At 29.8% G+C, this 27,186-nt stretch overlaps 1 protein-coding gene across 1 annotated transcript in view; it reads left to right on the top strand.

The window, feature by feature from the left end:
* Window positions 1-27,186, top strand: part of LOC129912190 (uncharacterized) — a 68,584-nt gene that overhangs the window by 28,577 nt on the left and 12,821 nt on the right. The window contains exon 3 of the mRNA XM_055990335.1: window positions 17,885-18,335. Within this exon, the coding sequence (XP_055846310.1) occupies window positions 17,885-18,335 (451 nt within the window). The remainder of the gene's footprint in view (window positions 1-17,884; window positions 18,336-27,186) is intronic.

Genomic DNA, 27,186 nt, shown 5'->3' with positions numbered 1-27,186 from the left:
ATACTCGTAAGACAAGTTGGTATATTCTTCTCAAAAAGAGTTAATCCTTTAATTAAAAATTCAAGAATTTCATCAACATAATTGAAAATAATGTTTCATAAAAATAGTTAACTCGTCCACGAATTAAAAAACAAATTTCTTTGGTTTTTTCTCAAAACTTTGTATGAAAAATTTAATGCTTGCATAAGCCCTAAGGTCAATAGAAAACAGCCGCTTATGAGATTATAGGGGAAAGCCAAAAAATACAAATGACAATGTTTTCAAATAAAAACAAAATCATATTTCCGTTATCCTCATTTTTTTTTTTGAGAAATCGCAAAACGTGAGAAGTAACCGATTCATATTAATAATGCAACAAATCATTGTTATGACGAAAACGAATGTCTTCCTGCATTTACTGTCCTACATTTTATTGTCGAATTACATCATTGTGTAACATGTTTTTGTAAAAATAAATATGTAATATCAAAAATCCGAGCTGTGAAATTGTCTATTATACCTATTGCAAAATAAATAACGTATACGCCACAGTGAACATTTTCTTCCATTAACGTGTTTGTGCTATTCTATTGTTTGTATGATGTCCAAAGGGCATGTTTTAGACTAGCTAAGTTGTTTTTGGTCACAAAAATAATAAATGCTGGCCTAACAAGAGCATCCACCAAAAGTACATTCCAGTAACTTTACAAAAATCAAAGAAGACGTTCTTAAGAAAATGGAGTTTTCTTCAACGATTTTATTTTTCTTACTGAGTAAAGCATTCTTAATGCATCTTCTTTATCTTAGTTATACCTTCATTTTACGTTAATAATATAAATACCTTAAATTGATAATGACCTATTGTTATACGACAAATTCCACCTTTTTCCATAGTACTATCTAACTAAAACACAATTTTCATCTAACAACCTGTAATAATCAACGCATAATAATCATGTGATATTATATTGAAACAATCGGAGTAATTATCACTTCTCTCTTCTCTCTTAATTCACTTAATACGCCCAAAAATGCTTGATGTTATATACCATCACAATTTACTTCTTTATCCATAGTTTATCTTTATTATCCCAAAAGAATACACTAAATTGTTTCTCCTTTGAGAAATTAAAACAATGTTTGTTTTCTATTTATGTATGTATTTGTGTGTGTTTGTGTATAAAAGTAATTCGTAATGTCCATACAAGAGGCAACATCAGTTCTTAATTGTCGGAGGCCAGACAATCTACCAAATCTTAATTATACTTGTAAATTCATTTGGGGAAGATCGTCAAGCAGTCATAAAAGGTTTATTGTTTCACTTAATAAAAAGCCCCCCCAACAATATAATAACGAGATTATTAATTTAAGGATTTAACTAACATGAAAAATATATAAGTTCATTTGGATATACAATTATTTTGTGCATTATGTGATAATGGTCTTCTATTCACGTACAAATAATATTAACAAATCAACTAAAGGTATATAACTAGAATAAGAGAGAATGGATTTTGCACACGATATGGTGATATTGTTAGAATCAAGGACTACAGCCACATACATGCTGAACAGCAGAACATCCCAATCCCAAGCACGTATCCTGAACCACACTTGAAACAAAAGAAGGACAAATTATAGCAATTAGTAAAATTTAAGCTTAAGGCTGGAAAACGAGCACAATCAGAAGGCGCGTATGTGTGTTCTTAATGTTTGTCTACTCAATTTTAATGTTTATGTTATATTGAAGCATTAACGCAGTTTGTGTTAAGCACAATGAGGTTTTTACACATATTGTAGATAGGTTTCATCTAACACATTGCCTATATGAGAAAATCAATTAAATTGAAACAATACGAGTGGTATGTTCTATAATAATATCGTGTTGAATGTCCTTGATGTGAAAATCCATCCAGGTGGTGTTTCGCCTTTGTTATCGAACGAGACTTCCATGGCAACTATTAAGAAATTTGAAAATATTTTAACAATATTCTCAAGTAACGTTGGCACTGTAACCATATTTTCAAGAACTAACTTAACACATTTTCACTTCCACTTCCTTTTATTTTCTGTACCAAGAAATTCACAAGCTTACATTTCACAATGGCTTTAAGAACTATAGTCTATAGAAAGCACAAGAGCATAATAAGTTTCTCATGCTTCGAAAATTAACCATCAACAAAAGCTTTCACAAACAATAAGGATTGTAATTTATCATAAATTTCCTTGAAATAATATCAAATAATATAAATCCTATCAATCTCAATCAGTGTACAATTTTTGAACTCAAGCTGGGTGATAGGATTTAGAGTGCATTCGATAAAATTGACAAAAGTTTCTAATAAAATTACAATTTTCGGAATAACTACTATGTAAATAAAATGCACGACTGGGGCCGCACGTACTTGCTCTTGTAGTTCAAAGTATCTATATCTTAGATAACTATTGGAAATTAAAGATTTTCGTTAAATTTTGAAAAAAAAAAAAATAAAAGTAAAAAAATTCCATTTAAACTTTTTTTTTCAAAACATTTTAGATTTTTTTTTACATTTTACACTTCTAAATGACAAGAAATATCTGTCTGCAAATTTTGAATAAAATTGGCTTAGCCTTTGATGAAATATACGACATTAACTAAAAAATGCATCAATTTGGCAGAAAACGGCAACGCCATACCGTTCTAGGAAATTTTTGTGAAAAACTAAAAACGCAGTTTTGTTAGACTCATTAAGACTACAACGAATACCAAATTTAATCGAAATCGTTAGAGTCGTTTTCGAGAAAATTGCAATAACTCATTAACGATACACGGGAAGAGCCGACATTAGCGAAAAAGAAATTGTCATATTTCCACTATCCGTATTTTTTGAGAAAAACTAAAAACGCAGTTATATTAGATATACGTACAGCATTACTTGTGTCAAATTTAATCAAAATCGTTAGAGCCGTTTTCGAGAAAATTGTAATACCTCGAAAAGTTTGTATGGGAGGTATACGTTCTAGGCGAGATATTAAAAAACAAAAAAAAACCAACCTTGGAAATTACGAAATAATCATCTGTGCCAAATTTCAAGAAAATTCGTCCACCTGTTTAGGCTGCAGCTTCTTGTACACCTTTTTTTGACGACGCACAGACGCACAGACGCACAGACGCACAGACGCACCGACGCACAGACCGACGGACGTCATGACGAAAACCACTTTTTCGGACTTCTCCATCATCGTAATGTTAGTTTTGATTAAAACCTCGAATTATTTTTTTGACACGAAACCAATACTTGCCCTATAGAGCAAGTAAAAATGATATCTTAAATTGACAGTGTTTGTGACCCCTATTTTAAACAGCACGACCGGATAGGTAATATTTGATACAGGTTTTCTTTTATTTTTGGAAAGAAGGCTAGTCTACTTTAATGCATTCAAAGTCCAAAGAAACAGCCACTATTTTTTTAATTTGATTTTTGCACTGATGTTATTTTGCGAAGTCATAGGGTCAATGTGGGTAAATGTAAACAATTTCATGTCTTTTTTTTCTTTCGACTTTAGATTTTTTTATGTTTTCACGGAACAACTTGAATGGTATCTTCAAATGCAAATATGAAATGATGGCAATTCTTCTTTATTAATATAAACAAATATTTCCCAAATTGTTTACATTACTGTCAAATATGGCATGTTTACAAATACCCCACCATGTTTGTGTTTTTTTACAAATTCGGGGTAAATGTGAACACTGATTTAAAATTTAGAATTTCCTCTTTATCATATGGATAACGACTTGAAAAACGTTCAAGAAGGTACTTGACAAAAACTTTTTCAAATTCCAATAAAAGTTTTTGTTTTCTTCCTTTGATTCTTTATATAGGCGCCCAATATGCATCCTGAGCAGCTCTGAACGTCATATTTTTTGTTTTTTTACGTCAACGACCGATTTTGCAACATCATCTACTGAAAATGATGGTGTTGGCTACTTTAAAATGTGACTCCGCGGCACTTTAGCAATAGTAATTGACTAAAAATACTTTATTTTTATTAAAACCAATAATTTCACCAAATATGTTTGTTTATATTTACCCCCAGAATACGTTGTTTACATTTACCCATTATGAAAAATATTCTGGGGTAAATGTAAACATATGCAAATCGACATAAATGTCCTGTTTTTTAAAATTTGCTTGTATCACATAGAATCTACATCAAAATTAAAAACAAAAAAGTATTTGCAAATTATACTGACTTAATTGAATCTGCAAAAATATTTAATTTTTCTGAAAGACTAACGACTTGTTTGGCACTTTAAAAAATTATCTTTCACGGAAAATACGCTCGTCGAATGAATTCTCTCTTGACAGCAATGAGCTTGACGTATAAGTTAAAAGATACATGCGTCCGCGGTTTGTACTTATGTATGCATCAAATAGATTTAACTGAAGCTTGTTATGAGCCATGTTTTCATTTACCCCTGTTTACATTTACCCACATTGACCCTAGTAGATTCCAAATTCTATCTCTGTATTCACTAAGTGTCCCGTGGAGCAATTGTTAGTGCGAAGAATTTGAAGCCAGAGGAAAATGTTATTTAATTAGGTTGAGGGATGATCGATGAACTTTGAAAAAGTGACGCCATTTTCTCCCGTTGCACCTGAAATTTTTAGCAATGCGGCAAAAATTTCAATTAAAAATTAAAAACAAACTATTTGAAATACCTACAAAAATTTTCTAAAGCTAATTTGAAAGATAATAACCTAAAGTTGAATACAAATAAAGGATTTTTAAAAATTTCATCACTAAATTGCAAAAAAGTGGCTATTTTTTAAATGCAACGTTGTAAAATATTGAATTTTTTTTTAATGGATAGAAACATTTTTTGTAAGGCTGACAATGGTATTCAAAAAATTTCAAAATCAAGTTATAAATGTTTTTTTTTTTTTTAACGAAAACATAAGGTAGACCTTTGACAAAGCAGTGATTATAGGGAGAAGAAATTTTGTTTGTCAATTTAAAAAATGCCATTCAAAAGATAATAAAAAAAAAGATTAGGAAATATGAATTTTTTCAAAACACCTACTTTTTTAGGGGTATTTTTCGGTGGGTTTTTATATATGATAAAATAGGCCGGACTATATTTGTCCAAAATTTCAATCAATTTCGTATTCACAATTTTGAGATAATGGTAAAATAAAGCTCTATTTTTCAACACGTCTTTTCTTTTGATCTAGAGCACATACAAATTTGAATAAACTTTATTGGGCATGCTGATAATATTACCTTTCATTGGATATATCACACATAACAGTACATGTACTACAAGCTACGCAATGTTTTATTTAAAAACTTCAGAAATACCTCAAAACATCTTTGAAGATCTGATGCCACGAGTGTGGGAAGCACCGTAATCTCAGTTCGACATGGTTGGCTTTCGAAAATTCTAACTTTTTTTTGTCGACATCGTAGAATAATGATTGAAGCGTCATATAAAAGGAAATAATAAGCTTTCACATGATATAAAATTTTTAATAGATTGTCATAGAAAAAATGGATTTAATGGTGTGAGAAGATATAAAATATTTTTTTGCTTTTTTTGATGAAAATTTATTGAGTTAAAATTCTAGCTCTTTTTGTAGATGTCGTATAGACATGATCAATATAAATATTTTGAGCTGAAACAATAAGCTTTCAGATGATATTAAATTTATTATAGGTTGTCAAATAAAAAATGGATTTAATATTGTAAGAAGAAAAAAATATAAGATTTTTTTTGCTTTTTTCATGAAAAATTAGTGTTTTTAATAAATTATTTATATACTTTTTGCGCATTGTATAAATTTAAATATGGCTATGTTCTTTAGAAAAAATATTAAACTTCTTATTGGTGTAATTTTTTTGTAAGCTTTTCTATAAAAAAATTGATATAATGAGAAAAAAAAGTATTTTTTTTTTGGTAAATTATGATTGGATTCAAAACGTTATTCCGGTTTTTTTTTTTTACAAAACATACCTACCCATATAAATATGTCTGGTCTTAATCTTAAACTTTAGCTTAAGTTCTTTATTATAAGAACTACACTGGCCAACAATTTTCAACTTTTTAAAATTTTCCAGAAAGATTTTTATCTAATTTCATAGATTTGGGTTCAGTAAGCTCAAAAATCATATTGGTTTCCTTTAAGCAGCTCTAGTTTTTGAAATATTTAATTTTTCCACAATTTGGAGGTAGTATCGTAATAATTTTAAAGTTATGCTTATTTTAACTGTTTGTTAACATTTTCCAGAATTTTGTTTGTCAAACCTAATGCATTTGGGTTCACTAAGCCTAAAAATCACTAAGCCATGTGCTGCAATGGTACCATTTCAAAAGTGTTCTTTCTCGCTAAAAAAAACACCCTTTGACCTGAAATTTTTTGATGGACATATTTTATTATTTTTTTCTATGGTATTAGAAAAGTCCACACTAAATTTTATCAACCTACCACTTTTTTTCAAGGAGTACTTGGTAATATTCTGAATCTTGCTGTTTGAGTAAAAGACAATTTATAAAAAGTGCAATAACTTTTTACATGACGGTCCAGGCATATTGCTATTGTTTTTATTCGATCGGGCGTTAAAAATTACCTCGAAATCATGTATTATATTAATAAAAAGGTTTCATCAGCTATACTATGATATGCAACAATGCGGGTGCAACACAGAAAATCTCTTGTATCTACGCTCCTGGATGGAATACAAAGTGGCCCAATATCTCAAAATAACTCTAATATTGAGTAATACCCATGATATAAATTTCATGCTTTTATCACAAAGTGCACGATTTAGATGCTTAGCCGCCTCACTATTTACTCTATGCGGTAGTTAAGCAAAAAACAAATTGTGAACTTTTTAATCAAAATATAAAACTTACAATTTGGAAGTAGGTACTCCATCATTAATTTGTGTATTAAAACGATGAATCACTTTGGATTCCATCGGGAATGAATAAAAAGATTTTGTTTTTCTGTATTTCCTATTTTTTTGTTATATTTCGAAACATCCTTACTTCCTTAATCCAATTTTTTTATAACTCTTTATCTAATAAAAAAAATGGTTTACTGTAAAGTCGATTTACAGAAGATAATAATTTTAAAGAAAAAAGGTTGTGTGATTTTGTTAAAAAAAAATTATCTAAAACTTATTTATTTGTCAACTTTCTTGTAAAAAAATTTTTAAAACACTGCCCAACACACAAAAATTTTCCAAACCGTTGTTCATACATGACTAATTTAAATTTTTTTTATTTAAAAAAATTTTTTTTTTTGTATTTTTATTTTACTTACTGAACCAAAATACATTACATTACAAATAAATTTTTCCAGCAAAACTTTAAAAACGCTTGTAATAATAAAATCTTATTATTACCACTTTTTTTCAAGGAGTACTTGACAATATTTTGACTCTTGCTCTTTGAGTAAAAGACAATTCATAAAGAGTCCAATAACTTTTTACATGATGGTCGAGACATTTTGGTATTGATTTTATTCGATCGGGCGTTAGAAAATACCTCGAAATCATGTATCATATTAATACAATATTTCATTGCCTATACTACGATATGCAACAAATCGAGTGCAACACAGAAAAAGTCTTGTATCTACCCTTCCGAATGGAATACAAGGTGGCCCAATATCTCAAAATAACTCTTAAATTGAGTACTACCAACGATGTTAATTTCATGCTTTTATCACAAAGTGCACGATTGAACTCTTTTTTAATGCTAAGCCGCCTCACTAAAATTATGTTTTATTAAAAGTTAGGTTAAATATCAACTTATCAAAGAAACCGCAGTTTTTTTTTATTAAGATTTAAGAGTTTAGTGAAGAGGTCTAACTACCACAACCACAACCACAAATGATTCTCAATTTTCTTTCATTTTTGATCTAAATATTTGTGTGAATAAAATTCTTTGAACTTCAAGCTTTAATATGAAATTATTGTCTGAAATTCATTGATGGTGCGCAAAAATATCAATGGAACTCTCACAACCCACATCATCCATAACGATGATGATGGATGACACTGCTGATGCCTGAAACTCGCTTCTCTATAATATCGATGAAATTTTCCTGTCAATACCAACATAGAGATAAAGATTTCAAGTTTTAATAACTTTGACTTATACAAACGCATATTCATATCTATAGATATTCACATCTATACAAACAGGATGTGCCGACTGCCAACTGTGAACAACCAATTTATAAACTGCATCCAATTTTGTCAATACGAACGAGTAGGTATATATCTTCTTTGTTGATGAATGAATTTTCAAGAAATCGATTTGATTTATATTCATGACTCGCGGTAAATTCATTCGTGCATATTGAAGAGAGATGTTGTGATAAATTTATTGGTTGACTATTCTTGCCATCCAATGAAGTAAACATAGTTGAAAATCTATTCAAAAAGCCAAACAAAAACTCAATGAGTTTGAGTAACTTTATACTTTATCTATCGGGTTTCTCGCGCAGAGAACTCTAATTGTTTTCAGAATAATTTTACATGTTCACTCGCTCGTTCATTATTCTATTCAAATTTCCACCTGGCATTGGACACCTCTAAAGTAGTTTTTGCTTTTAAAATTAGTTTTTTTTTGTTTTTTTAGGTACTTTGGTAAAAGTTTATTTTTTCTCACATCCTCTGAGAGGATGGTATATTTTACTTTTTTTTTTGCGAAATGTTTCCTGAACATTATTTTGTTTAAGGTTTTATTTTCTCATTCATTTCTATGTACCTACATATTAAGTAACGAAAAAGTTTCTTCGTTTTGAAATTGGAAAGGATTTTTACATCAATGCATACAGAAATTTGTGTAAAGGACTTATTGGCATTTAATTTAATTCAAATGCAATTTTTTAATTAAATAAGATAAATGGGAAATGACAAGGCGAAAGGGCAACAAGGCGAATAGATGACAGCGTGACAAGACAAAATTTTGAAAATTCATTTTTTTTTTTGGCAAGGGATTTTGTGTTTTTTGGAATTGTATTTTTTTACTTAATGCATAGGCTTGTTGATTATAACCTCATATCTTCCATTCAAAATCTGTTTCGAGACTTCGGTCAAAAGATATCGGCTTCGGAATTTAAGAAAAGAATGCTTTTTTGGAAATATCTGTTTTTTTTTTAAATACCTGATCACTGTGAGCTATTATCTATAAACCAAAACTTGTTTCGAGTCTTTGGTCAAAAGATATATTCTTCGAAATGTAAGGAATAGAAAGGAAAACAAAAGGTTTGTTTGGAAATATCTCAACAACCAGACCTCCAAGAAACGAATTTTCAGTTATGAATAGAACTAAAAGAGAAATTTCTTTTGATGTCTCATTTGATGGATTTAGAGAAAATTTTTAGAAATGGATTTTATTTTTGGCAAGGGGTAAACCTTGATTTTTTCTCAAAAAATTTTAATTTTTTTACCACAATGCACAGGCCTGTAAACAAAAATTTGTTTCGAGACTTTGGTCAAAAGATATCGACTTCGAAAGTAAGGAATAGAAAGATAAAAAAATGTTTGTTTGCAAATATCTCAGGAACCAGACCTCCAAGAAATTTTTAGGTTTTAGTTATGAATATAGCTTAAGGAGACCTTTCTTTTGATGTCTCACTCGGTGGATTTGGAGGAAACTTTAAAAAATTGAATTTTTGTTTGGCAAGGGGTTAACCTTGATTTTTTCTCAAAAACCTGATAAAAATAAATTTGTGATTTTTTAACCGGAATGCATAGGCTTGGTCGCTGTGAGCTTATATCTGTAAATCAAAACTTGTTTCGAAACTTTGGTCAAAAGTTGTCGGCTTCGGAGTACAAGGAAAAGAAAGAAAAAATGTTTGGTTAGAAATATCTCAGGGACGAGACCTCCAAGAAACTTTTAGTTTTCAGTTATGAATAGAGCTCAAGGAGACCTTTATTTTTACATATCACTCGATTAATTTGGAGGGAATTTTTGAAAATGCATTTTAATTTGTTGAAAATCAAAAAAAAAAAAATGAATTTGTATTTTTTTACCTAAATGCATAGGCCTGTTGTGAACTCATATTTTTATTCAAAATCTATTTCGAGACTTTGGTCAAAAGACATCGCCTTCGGAATTTAAGAACAAGAAATGCTTTTTTGGAAATATCTCAGGAACCAGACCTCTAAGAAAAAATAATTTTTTCAGTTATGAATAGAGTTTATAAGGACCTTTCTTTTCATATCTCACTCGATGAATGTGGACGAAGTTTTTGAAAATGGATTTTTTTTGGCAAGGGGTACCCCTTGGAGTTTTGGCGAACATAAAAAAAAAATGGAATTATATTTTTTTACCTAAATGCATTGGCCTGTTTATTATGAATTCACATCTTTTTTTTTTTAAACCTGTTTCGAGACTTTGGTCAAAAGATATTAGCTTCCGTTCTGATATTGTCCGTGGATAGGTAGGTGTTGGCTGTGAAACAAGGACAACATAGAGAAACTATCACAGAGGTAACCTGATTTCTGGTATATTAACCTTTTTTTCTGGTAGATTTAACTATTTTCTGGAATATTTAATAATATTATGATTAAATATACAAGAAGTAAAGCTATTATGAATTAAAAAAAAAAGAGTGTGTGTACACATGTACACGCGACTGAAGTTATACTTCTCATTCAGTATATGTAAATGAATTTCATTTGATATTTTTAACTTCTATTATTAAATTAATTAATCCACAATTCGTTTTTTTACATTTTTATCAAGTGAACAATAAATTAATTCTTTCATCCTCCTTGCGTCTATGTAGTTTTCAATTTATTCTGTGAAATTTATTTCACAGAATATTTTTATAAATAAGACAGATAATTTTTCGTTATCTTTTCTCTTGGTTTTTTTAATAGTAAATATATTTCTATTTTTTTTTAGTAAAATATTTCTTTTTTTATCATAAAAAAAATTTAGGTACAATCCGGTTTTTCGATTTTTTCAAAATTCCGAGAAAATCGCGTTTGAAAGTTGGGGTAAATTTTTTTTTCGAAAAATCCCCGAATCTTTGAACGCTCCTGGAAGCTAAATCGCTTGAGAGCAATTTTTGGGAGTTATGCCAAATGATAGCTTGTGTCATGGGCCTACGCTTTGCACATTGTCAGATTTTTAAAAAATCGCCTTCCATGTTAAACCGCCACATCATGCCTATTTTTTCAGAATCGTGCCTATTTTTTTTTTACTTTTAAGTTCTTTGGGTTTGAGAACGCGTGGACCTACAGGGATGGGAGTTGTACCCACATGTAGGTTTGAGTCCCCGCTACCTTTTGGCATCAAAAATTTTATTTTCATTTTCTTCAAAATTCCGCGATATAGCTAGGCGTTGGAACGCTTTGATCTAGAGACAGGGGAGTGGTGCCATATGAAGGGTTATATTCTCAGCTACCCGATAGTGGTATAATCCGGTTTTTCGATTTTTTTCAAAATTCCGAGAAAATCGCGTTTGAAAGTTAGGGTAAAATTTTTTTTTCGAAAAATCCCCGAATCTTTGAACGCTCCTGGAAGCTAAACCGCTTGAGAGCAATTTTTGGGAGTGATGCTAAATGATAGCTTGTGTCATGGGCCTACGCTTTGCACATTGTCAGATTTTTAAAAAATCGCCTTCCATGCCTAAACCGCCACATCATGCCTATTTATTCAGAATCGTGCCTATTTTTTTTTTACTTTTAAGTTCTCGCGGTTTGAGAACGCGTGGACCTACATGGATGAGAGTTGTACCCAAATGTAGGTTAGAGTCCCCGCTACCTTTTGGCATCAAAAAAATTTTTTTTCATTTTCTTCAAAATTCCGAGATATAGGCGTTGGAAGTTGGGGCGCTCATATGAATGAGCTAAGCTATGGTACCTAGCTCAAATTTGAGCTGAACTGTGAGCTGAGCTGAAATGTGAGCTTTTTGCAACATTGGCAACTTGCCACATGGAAATTACCACATGCAACTTGCCACATGCAACTTGCCACATGTAACTTGCCACATGCAACTTGCCACACGCAACTTGCCACATGCAACTTGCCACATACAACTTGCCACATGCAACTTGCCACATGTAACTTGCAACGAGTTGTGTGTTTTATGTTTGCCGTACTGCGGCGTACTGCATTTTTAAATACTAAAGTACTGCCTACTCTAAAGGTGAAACGACAGCCCTGCTACCCAGGGTGATCGCGTCATAATCCCTTTGACATTCTTGTCAAAAAGTAAATTTTCATACCCACCCTCCCATAAGAAGTATAACTTCAAAAAATTGTCAGCTTTTTCGTACTTTCCAATTTTATCACTTTGTTCAAAAAATCCTGAATTTAATTTCCAGTAACTAGATAGTAAGTCAAATCAAACCACGAAAATTTTCTCAATTAATGAAATAATGTTGCACAATTATTTACTTCATTTGCTTTAAACTTGGTCTCCCTTAATATTAAAATGAAAAACCTTGTCAAAGCTGACTCAGTGTCCTTAATGACTGCCACGTGTTGATTTATTTTATCTTCTCTGTGAGCAAAAGTGGTAGGGTAAAAGCGGGTGATATGGCGCGGCGGGTGAGATGGCGCACTTTAAATATCTTTTACATTTATTGCTCTAAAAATGTACTAAAAATATTTTTAGGTTTCTTTAAATATTTTGAATCGAAGTAGCCAGTAATCGTCTCTTTACCTGTGATACAAAAAATAAAAAAAAATTTCAAAGCAAATCATGTGATGATTTTTTTCGAATTTTTTTTTCTCCCTTTTTTTTTTGTTCCGATATTTTGTGAGTTGTTGGGATCTTAGATGCCCTTGATACACCAATACATACAAGAAAGTATAAGTTATGCATTGCGTGTGAAATCTGAGCTCTAGTTCTATCTGCTTTTTATGGGTGCTTACGAATATAAGTTATGCACAAAAAGGTGAGATGGCGCAGTTTTTTGAGGGTGAAATGGCGCATTCCCTACTAGAATTTTTGAATTGAGTATAGTTTTAGCATGTGCCATATCACCCTCAAAATATTTTTTTAAGTAATTAAGCCAAGTTCAAATTTTATAAAAAAGACGACTAGTTGCTATCTATTATACAGCATGCATTGGTGCTTGACTCCTTCACATCGTTCAACCATTTTTGCAATGAATTTGGCAATAGAAACCTAAAACAAACTCATGCGCCATCTCACCCACCCTATAGGGGGAGATGGTTTTTTTTAAACTTTTTTTCTATATTAATTTAAAAATATAAATTTAAAATATAAAATTCTGTAAAACAAACGATACGTTGGATATTGAATATAGAACATTTTTGCATTGTTAGAAATATGAAATGTGGTTTACTTTGAAAAATATGACAAAAACAAAAAAGGTATGCCATCTCACCCGCTTTTACCCTATTTAAATACAAAAACGAATGGAAATTAATCTCATTATAAAGCCAAATACAATTTTCACATTCAATTCCATTGAGTCATTTATTCTGTTATATATTCTGCAATATCCTTGAATGTATTATAAATTAACGGTATTGTCATCTTATGTTGTCATCATGAGGTCAGCTTAAAATTTTTCGTTGCAACAGAATTCATTCTATGAATCTGTGTATTTTCAAAGAGTGTAAATAAATTATATATCGAAAGATTAAAATGTATTCTACCCAGTTCTTTTTTGAGGACATTAACATTTTACTCATCTAATTTCCGTAAAGAATAGTCATTCAACTGGACAAAAAATTATGTATTTTTGAGTTTCTTGATTTTAATGTTTGCGAATGTGTATATTTTCTCAGGTAAACTAGTTGCTTAAATTCCAATTGTTTGAACTCAAGCACCTGGTTAAAATATTTACTTAATGAAAGAATGTCAAAAACTGCTTACAAAAAGGAATTCAATTGCAAAACCTAAGAGTGAATGAAGTAGATCATCAGCCACAAAATAATGCATACCTACTCGTTATCCTTATGTGTAGAAGTATAGAATATCGATTTCCAAACTTAATCGCCTTTAAGGACTTCCTTTGAAATTGTGATGTTTGAAAATTTGATATGTGATTTGATTTTCGGTTATCGTTCTAGAAGGTATTCTTTCTTCACATCAATTCACTTGTGGCTGATGCACTTGAGAAGGGAATCCTTTTTTGGTTTGGTAAATCTGTTTGAATATTTATTCAATGTTATCCGATTAGTTTCGTTAAATGTTCATACTGGAAAAGTATAGTAAGGGAGTTTTATATAGAAGCAATGCTCGTTTAGGAAGTTCTACTTTTTCAGAATATCTACAATACGTGTATATGTGGACGTATGTAGATATGTTAACATTGTGTATGCAGTTGAACAAAATCTAACGTCAACGATATGTGTGTAAGATTAAGGATTACGACATTTTGTTATTTTTTGAGCTGCAATTTCATGCATAGAAATTGCGTTCTTGTCTTAAAATTCCACTTGTATCTTAAGAATTTATTTGTTTGTTTCTTTATTTTGTTCAAACTATAGATCTGTTAATTATTTTGTTAATAAATCCTTGATTAAGGAAATTAATTCATGATTAAAGAATCCTTTCATCTAATAAGAATTTCCCCTAGAATTTCCCCTAGGTGGTAAAAAAACAACAACTTTGAAGTAAACTTATTTCACTTAATTAAAATTCTAATAATTTTAAGATGATTGACAGTTTCGACACCAATTATTTTTTAATTGAATTAGAACTTGAAAAAAAAAATCACGATTTTTTTTATGACAAAATTAGGTTTGACATTGTATTTGATTTGAGTCCTTCTCAAACAGTGTTCAAACATAATTAAATTAAGAAAACTTTTCATTCTTGATTTTTTTTTATCAACCGAAGAGATGAAACAAAAATCTTGACAAAATAAGAAAAAAAAAAAAAAAAAACGAATAAAAAATTATGACAAGAAGGTTATACCCTTAAACCAATTGAGATGTTGATTTTAGATCTCTACATTATCATCTTTTTATTTTCGGAAATTTAATTGAAGAAAACAAACCCTTTTTTTTATGCAAGAATGATATAATGAAAATGTATATTTTTTTCAGATTGGAATGATATCTTTTCAAAGAATATTTCGTACTTTAACCACAAAATAATTACATAAAAATTTTAGAGTGTGGTTTTGGTTGCGGTTTCCGTTTTTTTTTTATTTTCTTTTTGAGGACCCAAATTTATTTTTTCTATTCAATTGTTGATATTTATATTGACCCATGTCGTTGCAAAAGGATTTATTATTACCTCAACCAATTGACCAAAGTTTATTTATTAGGTACATTGTATTTAAAATTGAAAATCTATTCCTGGATTTTGTAATTCATTGCTTTAACTTTCATGACATTAATAACCCTTTGGCTAAGACAGGAATACAAATTTAATATTTTCAAATTTTACAGAAGTCAAAAACACAAGAGTTGTCCATAATTCGAACCCATGCAGGGTGATTTAAAATGATACAATAAAATGAAAAACTATGTGAGTTAGAAAAAATGTTTAAAAAAAATCATGTGTGCAATTCACCTCAAAAATTATTTTTCTTGCATAAAATAAAAATCGAAAAAATTTACCTTATTTTGATTCCATCACCTTTAAATCCATATCTTTTATATGACAACCTAATAAATTAAAAAAATAATGAATTTTAAATCATCTGAAAGCTTTATTATTTGACTTTTCAATCATGTTTCTACCATGCCTACAAAAAAAGTAAGAATTTTTTAAAGTTAAATTTAAAACTGAGATTACGGTACTTCCTACACTGGTCATCGGCAACAGATCTCCATACGTGTTTTGAGGAATTTTCACGTTTTTGATATATCAAATGAAAGTTAATATCATCCGCATGCGTATTAAACTTAAATAAAATTGTCATGTGCCCTAGATCAAAAGATATAACGTGTTTAGAAAAAGAACATCTTTTTATCGTTATCTCAGGATTTCGAATATTAAATTAAATGAAATTTTGCACAATTATAGTTTATTTAATTACCTATCTACAGTAAAAAAATTAATTCATTTATCTATTAAAACAAAAAAGTTATAATCAATTGATTTTTCCTGTCGCTTTTTCGTTTCATCTTGTTTCAAATCACTACGATACTAAAGAAGTTTTCACTTTAATAAATACATAGTTTTGTTTGATTAAAATAAAGAGGAACACCCAAATCGAAATTCTCTCAACATATGTTAAATTTATGAAACTTGATGTATAAATTTTCATTTATGTTGTTTATCGTTGTAGTGCAATGAAATATTTTAGGTTTAGGATAAAAATGTCGAACTCTTGTCCTTATTATTAGGCAATGTTTTGGACACCCTATATAGTAACAAAATTGTAGAACACGAAACAAATTACAAAAAAGCATTCCAATCAAATTTTTTTGTATCTGGAGTTATTGTAAAAAAAAAAAACAATTTTATTACATTTTTCAAGATGGCGGAAAACTCACATAAAAAAACTTTGATCTTAAACTTCAAGTTAAGATTTTCTCCTTAAACCCATAGAAATGGAGTATTCTCAAGATATGCTAAGATTAGAGTCAAAAAGGCATCCTAAAACATTATGAGTAAGCTCATTACTCATAAAAGCATGAAATTGGGAGAACAACAAGAAGTCCTAAATTGTTCAAAATTTGATAGAGCCTTGAGGTGAAATTGAAATCAAACCATTTAATGAAAACCAGCATTTTCAAAAATGAAAAAAGTTATGGAAATTAAATTTTTCTTAAAATTATGTGAAATCGATCAAACTATATTAGTCCTAATTAAAAAAAAATAATGAAAATTTCACTTTTCATCAGCGTTCCATTAATTTTTACCCTCAGTATATTAAAACTAACTAGTTTATTTTTAATGCACACATATAACATTGTTTTTACAATTACATAAAAATGATTAAAATAAATTTTATTTAATTAAATTTCAATTAATGCCTATATTTAAATAAATACATTTCAACAATTTATTTTTTATCATCAGCAAAACGAATGAAAAAAATAAAAAAAAAATACAAATATGTCATACACTTTCATTAATTTACCTCTGTATTTTTATTAATTTTTTTTTTTTGTTCTTTTTATTTTGTTGATGATGACAAGTTATTTGTTAAAATGCATTTAAATTTTAATTGAAATTTAATTAAATAAAATTTCTTTCAATTTTGAACTCAATCAATTAAAGGTGTTTTAATAATTTTGTGTTATTGTAAATCTTTACTTTAACTTTAAACATTTTTTAAATGATATTTTATTTAGAATTGGTATTTCAAAATTAAGAAGTATAGAGAATTTTTTGAAATAGTTTTACCGCTGAAAATTTAGTTGATTTACACTATGTTAAGTATTTTTCACTAAAGCTCTATTTATTTGTTTGCATTGAAATTTATTTCAAGTTGAAGTTTATTTAAGTATAAAATGTTAGATTTGTGTTTGGCATCTTTTAGTTCTTTAACGGAACTTTTAACTGAATTGAAGTAAAAAAAGTGGTAATAAAAAAAAATATATCTTTTTAAGTAAAATTGTTATTAAATCTTATTTTAATCACCCTGTTTACGTGTGGTTTAAGAAATCTCTTTTTAAAAATGCCAACATATAAAATATAAATAATATTCGACCCTTGTCTAATCCTTCATGACCCCTAGTCCTCAAAATTTCTTCAAAAATGATTGATTGCTTGTCATATTTTCCTGCTATCTTTCTATTTTATTTTCTATTCAAAGCAATGTATTTTTGGGATGATTTCTTCAAACATCTCTACAATTCAATGTAGATTTATGGTTTTATGAACCTTTTGGGAATAAATTTACGTCATCTGCCTTATGACTTTCAAAATTTTACCCTAAAATATTGTATATATTTCAAATATTATGCTAATAAATTGTTTTTTCTTTCTTTTATTTTATTTTCAAATAGATAAATTCCGTCAGAGACGTTCATCGTTCTCACCATTTGGTTCATCCAAGAACCAAGAACCATTAATTGTGGTCGAAGAATCAGGTGCAACAGAAGAGGATGATCAAAGTAGTTCTGGTACACCAACATATCGAGCAAGTTTGGACATTGATTCACCAGTAAATCCATACCTTCTGTCACCATGGAGAGATCCCCGAGAGAGCCGCAAACATTCATTACCCTCACAACAAGTTACCGAGGGTATTACAGCCAGTCAAGTGCGTCGACTTTCCGAAAGAGGCGGCGAAGGTTCTGGACCTTCGCCAAATGAAGCCGCATTTTTGGCTACTTTGTCACAGTCGAAGGCACCATCAGGTCGACGGCATTCAGTTGTAACAATATCGAAAATTCCTGCAGCTATTTTTAGTCGAAGTAGACGGGAATCGGTTGCGGCATTTCCATTACCAACAAGGTGAGTTTTTTTTATTTAATTTTTTTTATCTACTGATTTTGTTAATTTCAAACACAAATTTTGGTGAAATTTACAAAAGAAGAATTACCACGAAAATGGTCTTATCTCTAATGAGTAAATATTGCGAACAAATCAGTTTTCTTTTAAAACTTTTTTCATTTGTAATAATGATGAATTCAGAAAATTCGTGTTATGTTATGAGGTAACGGAATTGAAGAATTCTATAAAATTTTATATTGAAACAGAAATAAATGCTCTAACAGGTTTAATTGTCTGTTGCAGAGAAATTCAAAGAAATTTCAGATCTGTTTTTATTAATTAACATTTTAAGAAAAAGTAACTCGAGTTAATAATCAGACATGACATTACGATGATGGAGAAAGCCAAAAAAGTGGGTCCGACAATTCTGTCCATCTGTCTGTATCTGTATATACCTCGAGCTACAACCTAAACTAAAAAAGCGATTTTCTTCAAACCTTGTAATTATTATTAACAGTTTTGGGCGATTCCCTAGAGGAGAAATTGAAATTTGCTTAGGACTAAAACTAACTGTACCTGGCACACGAAAAAAAAGACCACCTTAAAACAAGCGGATTCCACATTAAATTAAGCGTTTTTTTTTTGCGCCAAGATGACTACCGTCATAAATTAAGCAGACAAATCTTCTTAAATTTTTGAATGCACAAATTTAAAAAGAATCCACTTAATTTAAGCGGAAAATCATCTTATTTTTATGTGGAATCATTTTAATTAAAAAAAAAACTTGCAGCCACTGGGGATCGAACCTACAACTGTTGAGTCAAAAAGTGAGTGCTTTGACATCAGCCTGTTGGAAATAAGCATCACAAACTGCAACTAAAGCTAAATTCTGACTATAATTTTTAAATTTTAATTTTTTTTCGGTTTTTAAGATGGAAATTCATGTTAAAATAAAATGAAGTTCATCTGAATTTTAACAGAATTCAAGTTAATTCCACTTATTTTAAGCGGAAATCCTATTTATAAGTATGGTGGAATTAAAGTATGCTTCAACTTATTTTAAGGTGCCCTTTCTTTTCGTATACTGATTTTCGAAAAAAAGAAATGTTCATAAGAAGATTGGTTTGTACATGAATTGAATCGTCAGTTTTAAGAACGGAATAAGTCCTTTTTTTTTTCGAAATTGACTTTTTGATACAAATGTTATCTTAAGGCGTAGACGAATCATCTGAAATGAAGAAAAAAACAAAGAAACAAAATATTTTAAGGGTCAAAGTTACAGGACTTGAAAAATTTTATAAGTTTGAAGAACAGAATAAATCCAGGATTTCAGGCTACTGATTCTGCCTTAACTAAGGCGTTTACGGGTTTTAATTAATACGTTGATGGATTATAAGAGAAGATAAAACCACGGAGTGCTATTAAATGAGAGGGTCGAAATTAAATATATAGAGGTGCAAAATCCCCCTTTTTGGTTTTTTCAATATATCTCGTAAACAAATCATAATTTTGATAAATTGATTTTAAATCTTGTTGTAGAAAATCGAATTTAATATCGGAAAATTTTTGTTTTAATAAAAAAAAAATTGAATACCAAAACAGTAAAAAAAAACATGAAATAAGTAAAAAAAGCGATTTTTTGAGTTTTTTTTTTTTTTGAAAATTAGCCGAAGAATGACCATTGGAACCTATCTTTATTTTCTCATTTTTTGTTTTACTCAAGTAAAAAACAGACCACAACAAATATTTTTGTTTTTCTATGTATAACACTTTTTTGTTTTGATTACTCAAACTCTATCATATATATTTATTTCATTCAAAATTTGGCTTTTGGGTGAATTTTCAAACCGTAAGTATTAAGAACGGAATAAGTCTAGCGTTTTTAAACCGTTATAGCTGTCTACTAGAAACCGATAGAAATAAAATTTGTACCTCATTCGACTCAAATCCACATAATCTTTATTTTATCTGAAGGTCAAATATCTGAAAACAGTCAATTATAGAAGCTATTCAGTTTTTTTTAGTTTTCCCAACAATTTTGCAAAATGGACTTATTCCGATCTTAAAACTGACGATGCATATTATAAATAGTGCCTACTTATTAATATCGTAATTAAAAACTTCAAACGCAATTAAATTGACTACCTAAGTAAACATCTTTATTTTACCACTACTGTACAACAAATATTGTACTAATTGGACCAATTTTTTTAATTTGAAATGTAAATTTCTCCAATAAAAATTAACGTAGCGAACACATACAACACTCCAATTAATATCTATGTAAATTTCAAATCTTCAACTTTCAGCTGGTGAAGCTTCAATGTGCTAGTAAAATTCAACTTCCCAACTCTTCCAGTATCGATTAGTTCATAAAATGTTCTTCTTCTCCAAAAATCCATTAATCCAGCTGAATGAATTTCAAAAATATGAAAATTCAAAATATTTTTAAAAATTGAATTTTCATTCAAAGTAAAAGACGCTTGTATATTTTTCGAAAAACACAATTCTTTAGATCAACGAAATAATTGTTTGCCAAAGAAATTTTGTTGCTTTTGATAAATCTTCCATTTTTCACTATTCAACGAGTAGGCATAGTTAGTATTTAAATTATCTCGAAATTTGATAAATGTTTTAAAGTTTGATTCACTTTCAAATGAATTTGCATACTTTTTGATATAGGGTTCTTTATTCAACAAAGTACTGAAGTCATTAGTTGAAATGTATATTTTTAAACCAGATAATTCCAAATCCTTTAAATTTCTTATTATATTTTCTGTTGGAGGTTCAGTCATAAAAGACTGAAGGAATGCATCATATAAAGTAACTATTATGATTCCCAAAAAGAAGGTTAGCAAATAGATGATTTTAGTTGTAAAAGAAGTTCCTGGTGCTTGGGATAATGACTGTCCGAGTATTCCACGAAAACATTCAATGTTGATGAAAAAATCACGAGTCCTCAGGGGCTGATATGGTCTAGAGAGCCTTAAAGATATAGCAAGCAATAAAGAGAGCATAATTAACACCAAAATTGTTAGAACAAATACATCCCCATGAAAAATAAACGCATAAATTTTAAAGATTGGGATTTGTAACTCTATGGGCACCATAACACACCAATCATAACTGATATATGGGAACGAGTAAAATTGAATCGGATCCTGTAGACTTAAAGAAAAAGCACCGCACATTTCAACTTTATCATTTGCCACAAGAGAAAGCAGTTCTCCAAGTAAGAATGAGGTATTAACATTTGAAGTGTTTAATTTGGCATTGTGCTTCTTAGCTAGGGAATGGAAAATATGCCCCACATAGCCACCAATGATCTTATCACCTTTGACGTTTTCCGACATGATAAGTCCAGGTTCTAGTCCTCCGAATAGAACAGGCAATACAACACCATGAAGGTCTTTCATTCGATCTTTAAAAACAACCGACTCATTTTTGCTCCAGATGAATTCTTCAATTTCTAATCTTCCGAAATGAGTATAGCTGTAGTAAGTCGAAGATGTCCAGAAGTCTTGAAAAATAGCTATAACATTTATCATGCTATTTTTCCAGCAGAAATTGAATACGCTTTTCAATACCAATAAACTTTTTGAAGAATTGTTCAGAAAAATTATTATTTTATTGGTTCGGACGTGTTGAAGATGCTCGTATGCTACTATGGTTAGAATATTTTCATTGAATTCAGCTTTCAAGTAAAATGAGGATTTTTCAGTTGACAAAATCATTGGAATTGAAAGTGAAATCGATTTAGTTTTTATGAATTCGTCATTTAAATCAGCAAGGAAATGATTTTGATAAGTTTTGAAAAGAAAGACGCTCGACTTTCGTAAACTCTTCAATAAAACTCACAAACTTGGAGATTAATTTCGTCTCAGTTATCAAAATTGTGGAAGCTAGTATTGTAACAATAGCCAAAACGTTGCAGATTGGTTTGTTATTCATTTCTACCCCTTTGTTTTCATTGAATCAATGATTTTACTTCATTTCTGAAGAACTCTAGGAAATAAACTACAACAAAACATTGTAATGCTAACTTTTTTTAATAGCTAATGTCTTTTAATTGTTGTGTTTTGTTTTGTTTTAATGTGAAACTTATCGTTTCTTGGGTGCACGTAATGGTGTTATGTAATGGTTTAATTGAATTCACTTATAATCAGGGATAGGATCCTGTGGACCTAAAAACTTAAAAAAAGGCAAAATAAAACTCCCAAAAAGGCATAAAAAGGCATTTATGCATACATGAATATTGTAAATTGAGTAAATCCTAGTACGCAGTTGAAGCGAAACGAAATTTTCCATACGAAATTTTCACGAAATTTTAAACGAAATTAAATTTGTTTTGTTTTTGCTTTAAGACTTATAGAGCGGGCGGCGGCTGCAGAAACGCTCAACTCATCGAGCTAAAGAAAAATTCACTTTTGTAGTAAAAGATGACTCTGAGTAACTTCGAAAACCAGAGGTCTTCCCGTCCGCATCCTGGCAGGATTGGCGTAGCAGGGTGAAATCGGGTGCATTTTTTAGGCACCCTTCAACTCATCGAGCTAAAGAAAAAAATTGCCATGGTGGTCTTAGACTCAATTAGTGTATCAAAAAACCACAGGTCTTCCCTTCGGTAACCTGGCAGGAGTGGCGGTAGGGCGCATCAAAGTGGTCGATTTTTAGGGCCCTCCTAACTCATCGAGCTAAAAGATGAAATTGGTGTCAAATGAAAGGTAGCAATTTCTTCTTTAATAATTCAGAGGTCTTCCTGGCCAAATCTTGGCAGTTTTTGCACGCGAACAGCTTTAAGGTTGGAAACGATGAAAATGAGTTTTTTGTTAAAGTCTTGTTTTTTGGTGTGTAGACCGGTGATTTAAGAAATTGTTTTGTTACCAAATCAAAGATAACAACATGAATTTACTAAATCCATAAAAAAAATTAGGAATAGATTAAAAATTTCTAAAAATAAACCATTAGAATGTCAAAAAATACCTATATTTCTAAGCAATTAATCAAAAAGTATGCTCTGCATTTTTATAGTTATCGAACTTAAGTATAAAAAAGATGCCAAATCGAAGGTTAGAATGTCTACTTTTATATTTCAGAGGTCTTCCAAGTCAAAGTTTGGAAATTTGGTCACTTAGACCATTTTAAGAGCCGATACTACTAACCTGATTTGATTTTTTTTTTCTGTGTTGACCAACTGTGGACCCTGGACTTGTCGAGCTAAGGGATGAAATTGGTAAAAAACGAAAGGATGGAGCTTCTTCTTATATAGTTCAGGTTGGTAGTTTGGCCACGCAGTCTATATTAAGGTATACTCGATTATCTTTTTTTTTTTGTGTTGCCCTTTTGTGCACGCGTCGAACCATCGAGATAGTTAAAAGACGAAATTGATACCAAACGAAAGGTAAGAATGTCCTCTTTTCTAATTCAGAGGTCTTCCAAGCCAAAACTTGGCAGTTTGGTCATACTTGCAATTATAAGGTTGCAACATTTTTTTTCTCTTTTTTTTTCTATGTTGACGCGGTTGGGCGCGTCAAACCATTCAGTTAGTTAAAAGACGAAATTGGTGCCAAACAAAAGCTAAGAACGTCCTCTTTCGTGATTCAGAGGTCTTCCAAGCCAAAACTTGGCAGTTTGGTCATAAGGGCAATTATAGGGTTGCAATATTTTTTTTTCTATGTTGACGCGGTTGGGCGCGGATATTGGATGTGCAAGTTGTAGAAAATTTTGTGTTCTACAATTTTGCACATTAATTTTTCACATTTAAATGACCAGAAGGAAGCTATGGGCATAAAACTGAAAAAATGCAGAATTGGTTTTTGGGGTATGGTTAAGGGGGCGGAGGGGGCGTGGCTATGAATTTTTTTTTCAATCTACCATTAGAACCTGATTAAATATAGAATAAGAACCACCCGACTTTTTGTGGGATACAAATCCTTCATTTAATGGATAATTAAAAAATTTTCTAAAACTATCAATTTTATTATTTTACTATTTTAGCCCTAACTCGGTTATTTGATTCACAAAATCAAAGTGGGTTACATTTTATTTTAGGTAATTAAATTGTCTATAAGATTGATTATGAAGACTTTTGCGTAAAAGTCAATTGTTAAAGAGTTATAGCACTGTTAAGTGACAAGAAACTGAAAATTTTGCAAAATCCGAAATTTTACATGTTTTCGGAAGCTTCATAACTTCGTTGTTTTTGGATGTATAAAAATACTACCAAGGTCATTTTCGTAGGAAATTATGTTTTCTACAAGTCTACCAACAACTTTTTTTCAATTAAATGCACCAGAAGAAAGTTATGGGCATAAAAGTGAAAAAAGTGCTAGATTTCTATGGTTTTTCGGTGATGCTGAAGGGGGCGGAGGGGGCGTGGTTGTGGAAATTTGGTTTTTCTATCTACTAACCATACCTAACAACATATCAAAAATTTAGAACTACCGGACCTTTTGTAGGGTAAAACTCCTTTATTTACTGGACTATAATGATAAAAAAAAAATTCAAAAGAGGAATTTTTTCGAAATTTCTGTCTCACTCGATGGATTATATTATCTTCATAATGGAATGAATGTGAAAGGCATAAATTATGAAGTCAGAATCATTTGTGCTGTGAATTCAATTAAATCATTTCATAACACTTTAGAGCGCACCTTACAAACGACAATTTCAACATTAAAACAAAATGCATCAATCTAAATACATTAGCTACGAAAACAAAATTTGCATTAAGAAACTATTACACCAATATCTTTGCTGTTAGAAGTGAATTATAAACCTACCAAACTTGTTGTTATAGGAGGACATTTTATAAATTAATCAATACTGCACATAGATAATAATTATTTTTTTCGAAAAATATATAGGGAAAGTAGATTCACGAGAGAAAGAGATTCCCGTACATTTTGCACGTGAACTACTTCACTTCGTGAAGCAAAACTCCTCAATTTTTTTTCCACCACGACAGTTCTCAGGAACGTTCACGGGTGACCAAATAAAAATGTATGTATGGATTCACTTCACGACTTGCTTCACCAAGTATGTACTAGGCCTTAAAACAAACGTTTTTACCTTATTGTTTTAAAATCTGCACTTGTAGGGTTAGCACGAAAATAAAAAAAAAAAAAACTACGATCATGCTGGGGATCAAACTGAAAACTTCAACTTTCTAGTCGCACACCTTATCACCTGAACCAACTCAGTATAGAAATATTGGTCCCAGTTTTCCAGCTGAAAGTTGAAGATTTGAAATTGACATGGATGTTGATGGGAGTAAAGTATTTGGATTTGGTAATTAGCTACGTAGAACTTAGTTACATATGTATTGGAGAAGTTTACATTTCAAATTGAAAAATGGGTCAAATTATGTTTATGTTATCAATATTTGTTGTACAGTTTTTGTGAAATAAAGAGCTTAACTTAACATATAATTAAATTGTTTTTGAATTTTTGTTTGCGATATATGCACATATGAAGGATAAGGGTGATAGGAAAAATTGTTTTTTTTTTTTTATTAAAAGCTTAAACTTTCGAGCAAAATTACATGCGACTCAGTTGTGGATTTTATTTACTTGCAATTTAGGTACGTTTTATACTATAGGAGAAATTTAGAAACAAAATTAACGGTAATTCTTATATTGTCAAAATTTAAAAGATTGTTTTTTGCTCAAACGAATTTCACTAAAAAATACGTGTACTGTGAAAAACAAGATCCAACTTTAGAAATAAAATATATTTTTTCTAACCGTTAGTAATTAGATTCCAAAATAAATTTCAATTTTTTGAAAACAATGAATTCTTTCGAAACTTTTTCTTTATATATCTTTCGATTAAGGTAAATTTTTTTAAACATTTGTATATAAATGAAAAACAATTAAAAAAAACGAAACAAATATTTTTAAATCATTTTGTTTTTATCAAAAGCACACAACCTGTTTTTTTTTTTTTATGGCGTAATAACTATAATGTTTTTTTTTCTTCTTAAATTCCTTTACTTTACAAGAAATTAAATTGCATACATCATTAATAAGTAAAAGCTATTTAAAAATGTAATTTTATTATTAAATTCTATATTCTTTTTTAATTTTTTATTAATGTTCATAAAAATTAAATTAAAAATATTCTTTTGTGAATTTTTACATACAAAATCTTTAATCTAAGCTAATTTTGCCATAAGAAGAAGAACTTCCGAGCCAGTTGTGCATTTTAATTACACTAGTTATGCATTTTTGCAATTTGCTTTTCATACTTAATTAATTAAAACTTTTGAAAGGTTGAGTTAAAAAACATGAAATCATGTGGAAAATTACACTTTTGTTTAATTTTCTGAGAAGTAATACAAAGTTTTTTTTGCTAGACTTTGGTAATTCCAACACAGGATAATTTCACTCCTTTTTTTAACATTTATATGTTCTTATGGAGATTAATTCTACTCTAAATTCAATAGTTATTCCATGAAACGAATATTAATTTAATTTAAAAATTTTCAAGTATTGTTAAGTGTTTTTTTGTTTATTTTAAATTTTCATAATTATCAGTTAATAAATTGATAGAATCTTAAGTCATAATCTGTACATTCATTCTGCAATTAACTAAATTCTAGAAATTAGATTTATTCCCTTCAATTAGTAATGATAAAAATCAATTTCAATTCCAGGAACTTTTCCTGATTCCCATTGACAAATTAAAACTATGTATAAAATCACAAACACCTGGATTTCTAGAAATACATAGATAACCTACAAACGACATTTTATAGTAGTGATTTGTATATGTTTAAAAAGAAGCCATAGAAGATAAGAGATTTTCATAGAGAATAATCCTTTCCAACTTAATTAACTGAGTGTCTTTTATCTCACGAATAATTTTATATTCA

This window comes from Episyrphus balteatus, chromosome 2 (assembly GCF_945859705.1).
Source record: "Episyrphus balteatus chromosome 2, idEpiBalt1.1, whole genome shotgun sequence".
NCBI lineage: Eukaryota > Metazoa > Arthropoda > Insecta > Diptera > Syrphidae > Episyrphus > Episyrphus balteatus.
This window is presented reverse-complemented; position numbering and strand designations above follow the sequence as displayed.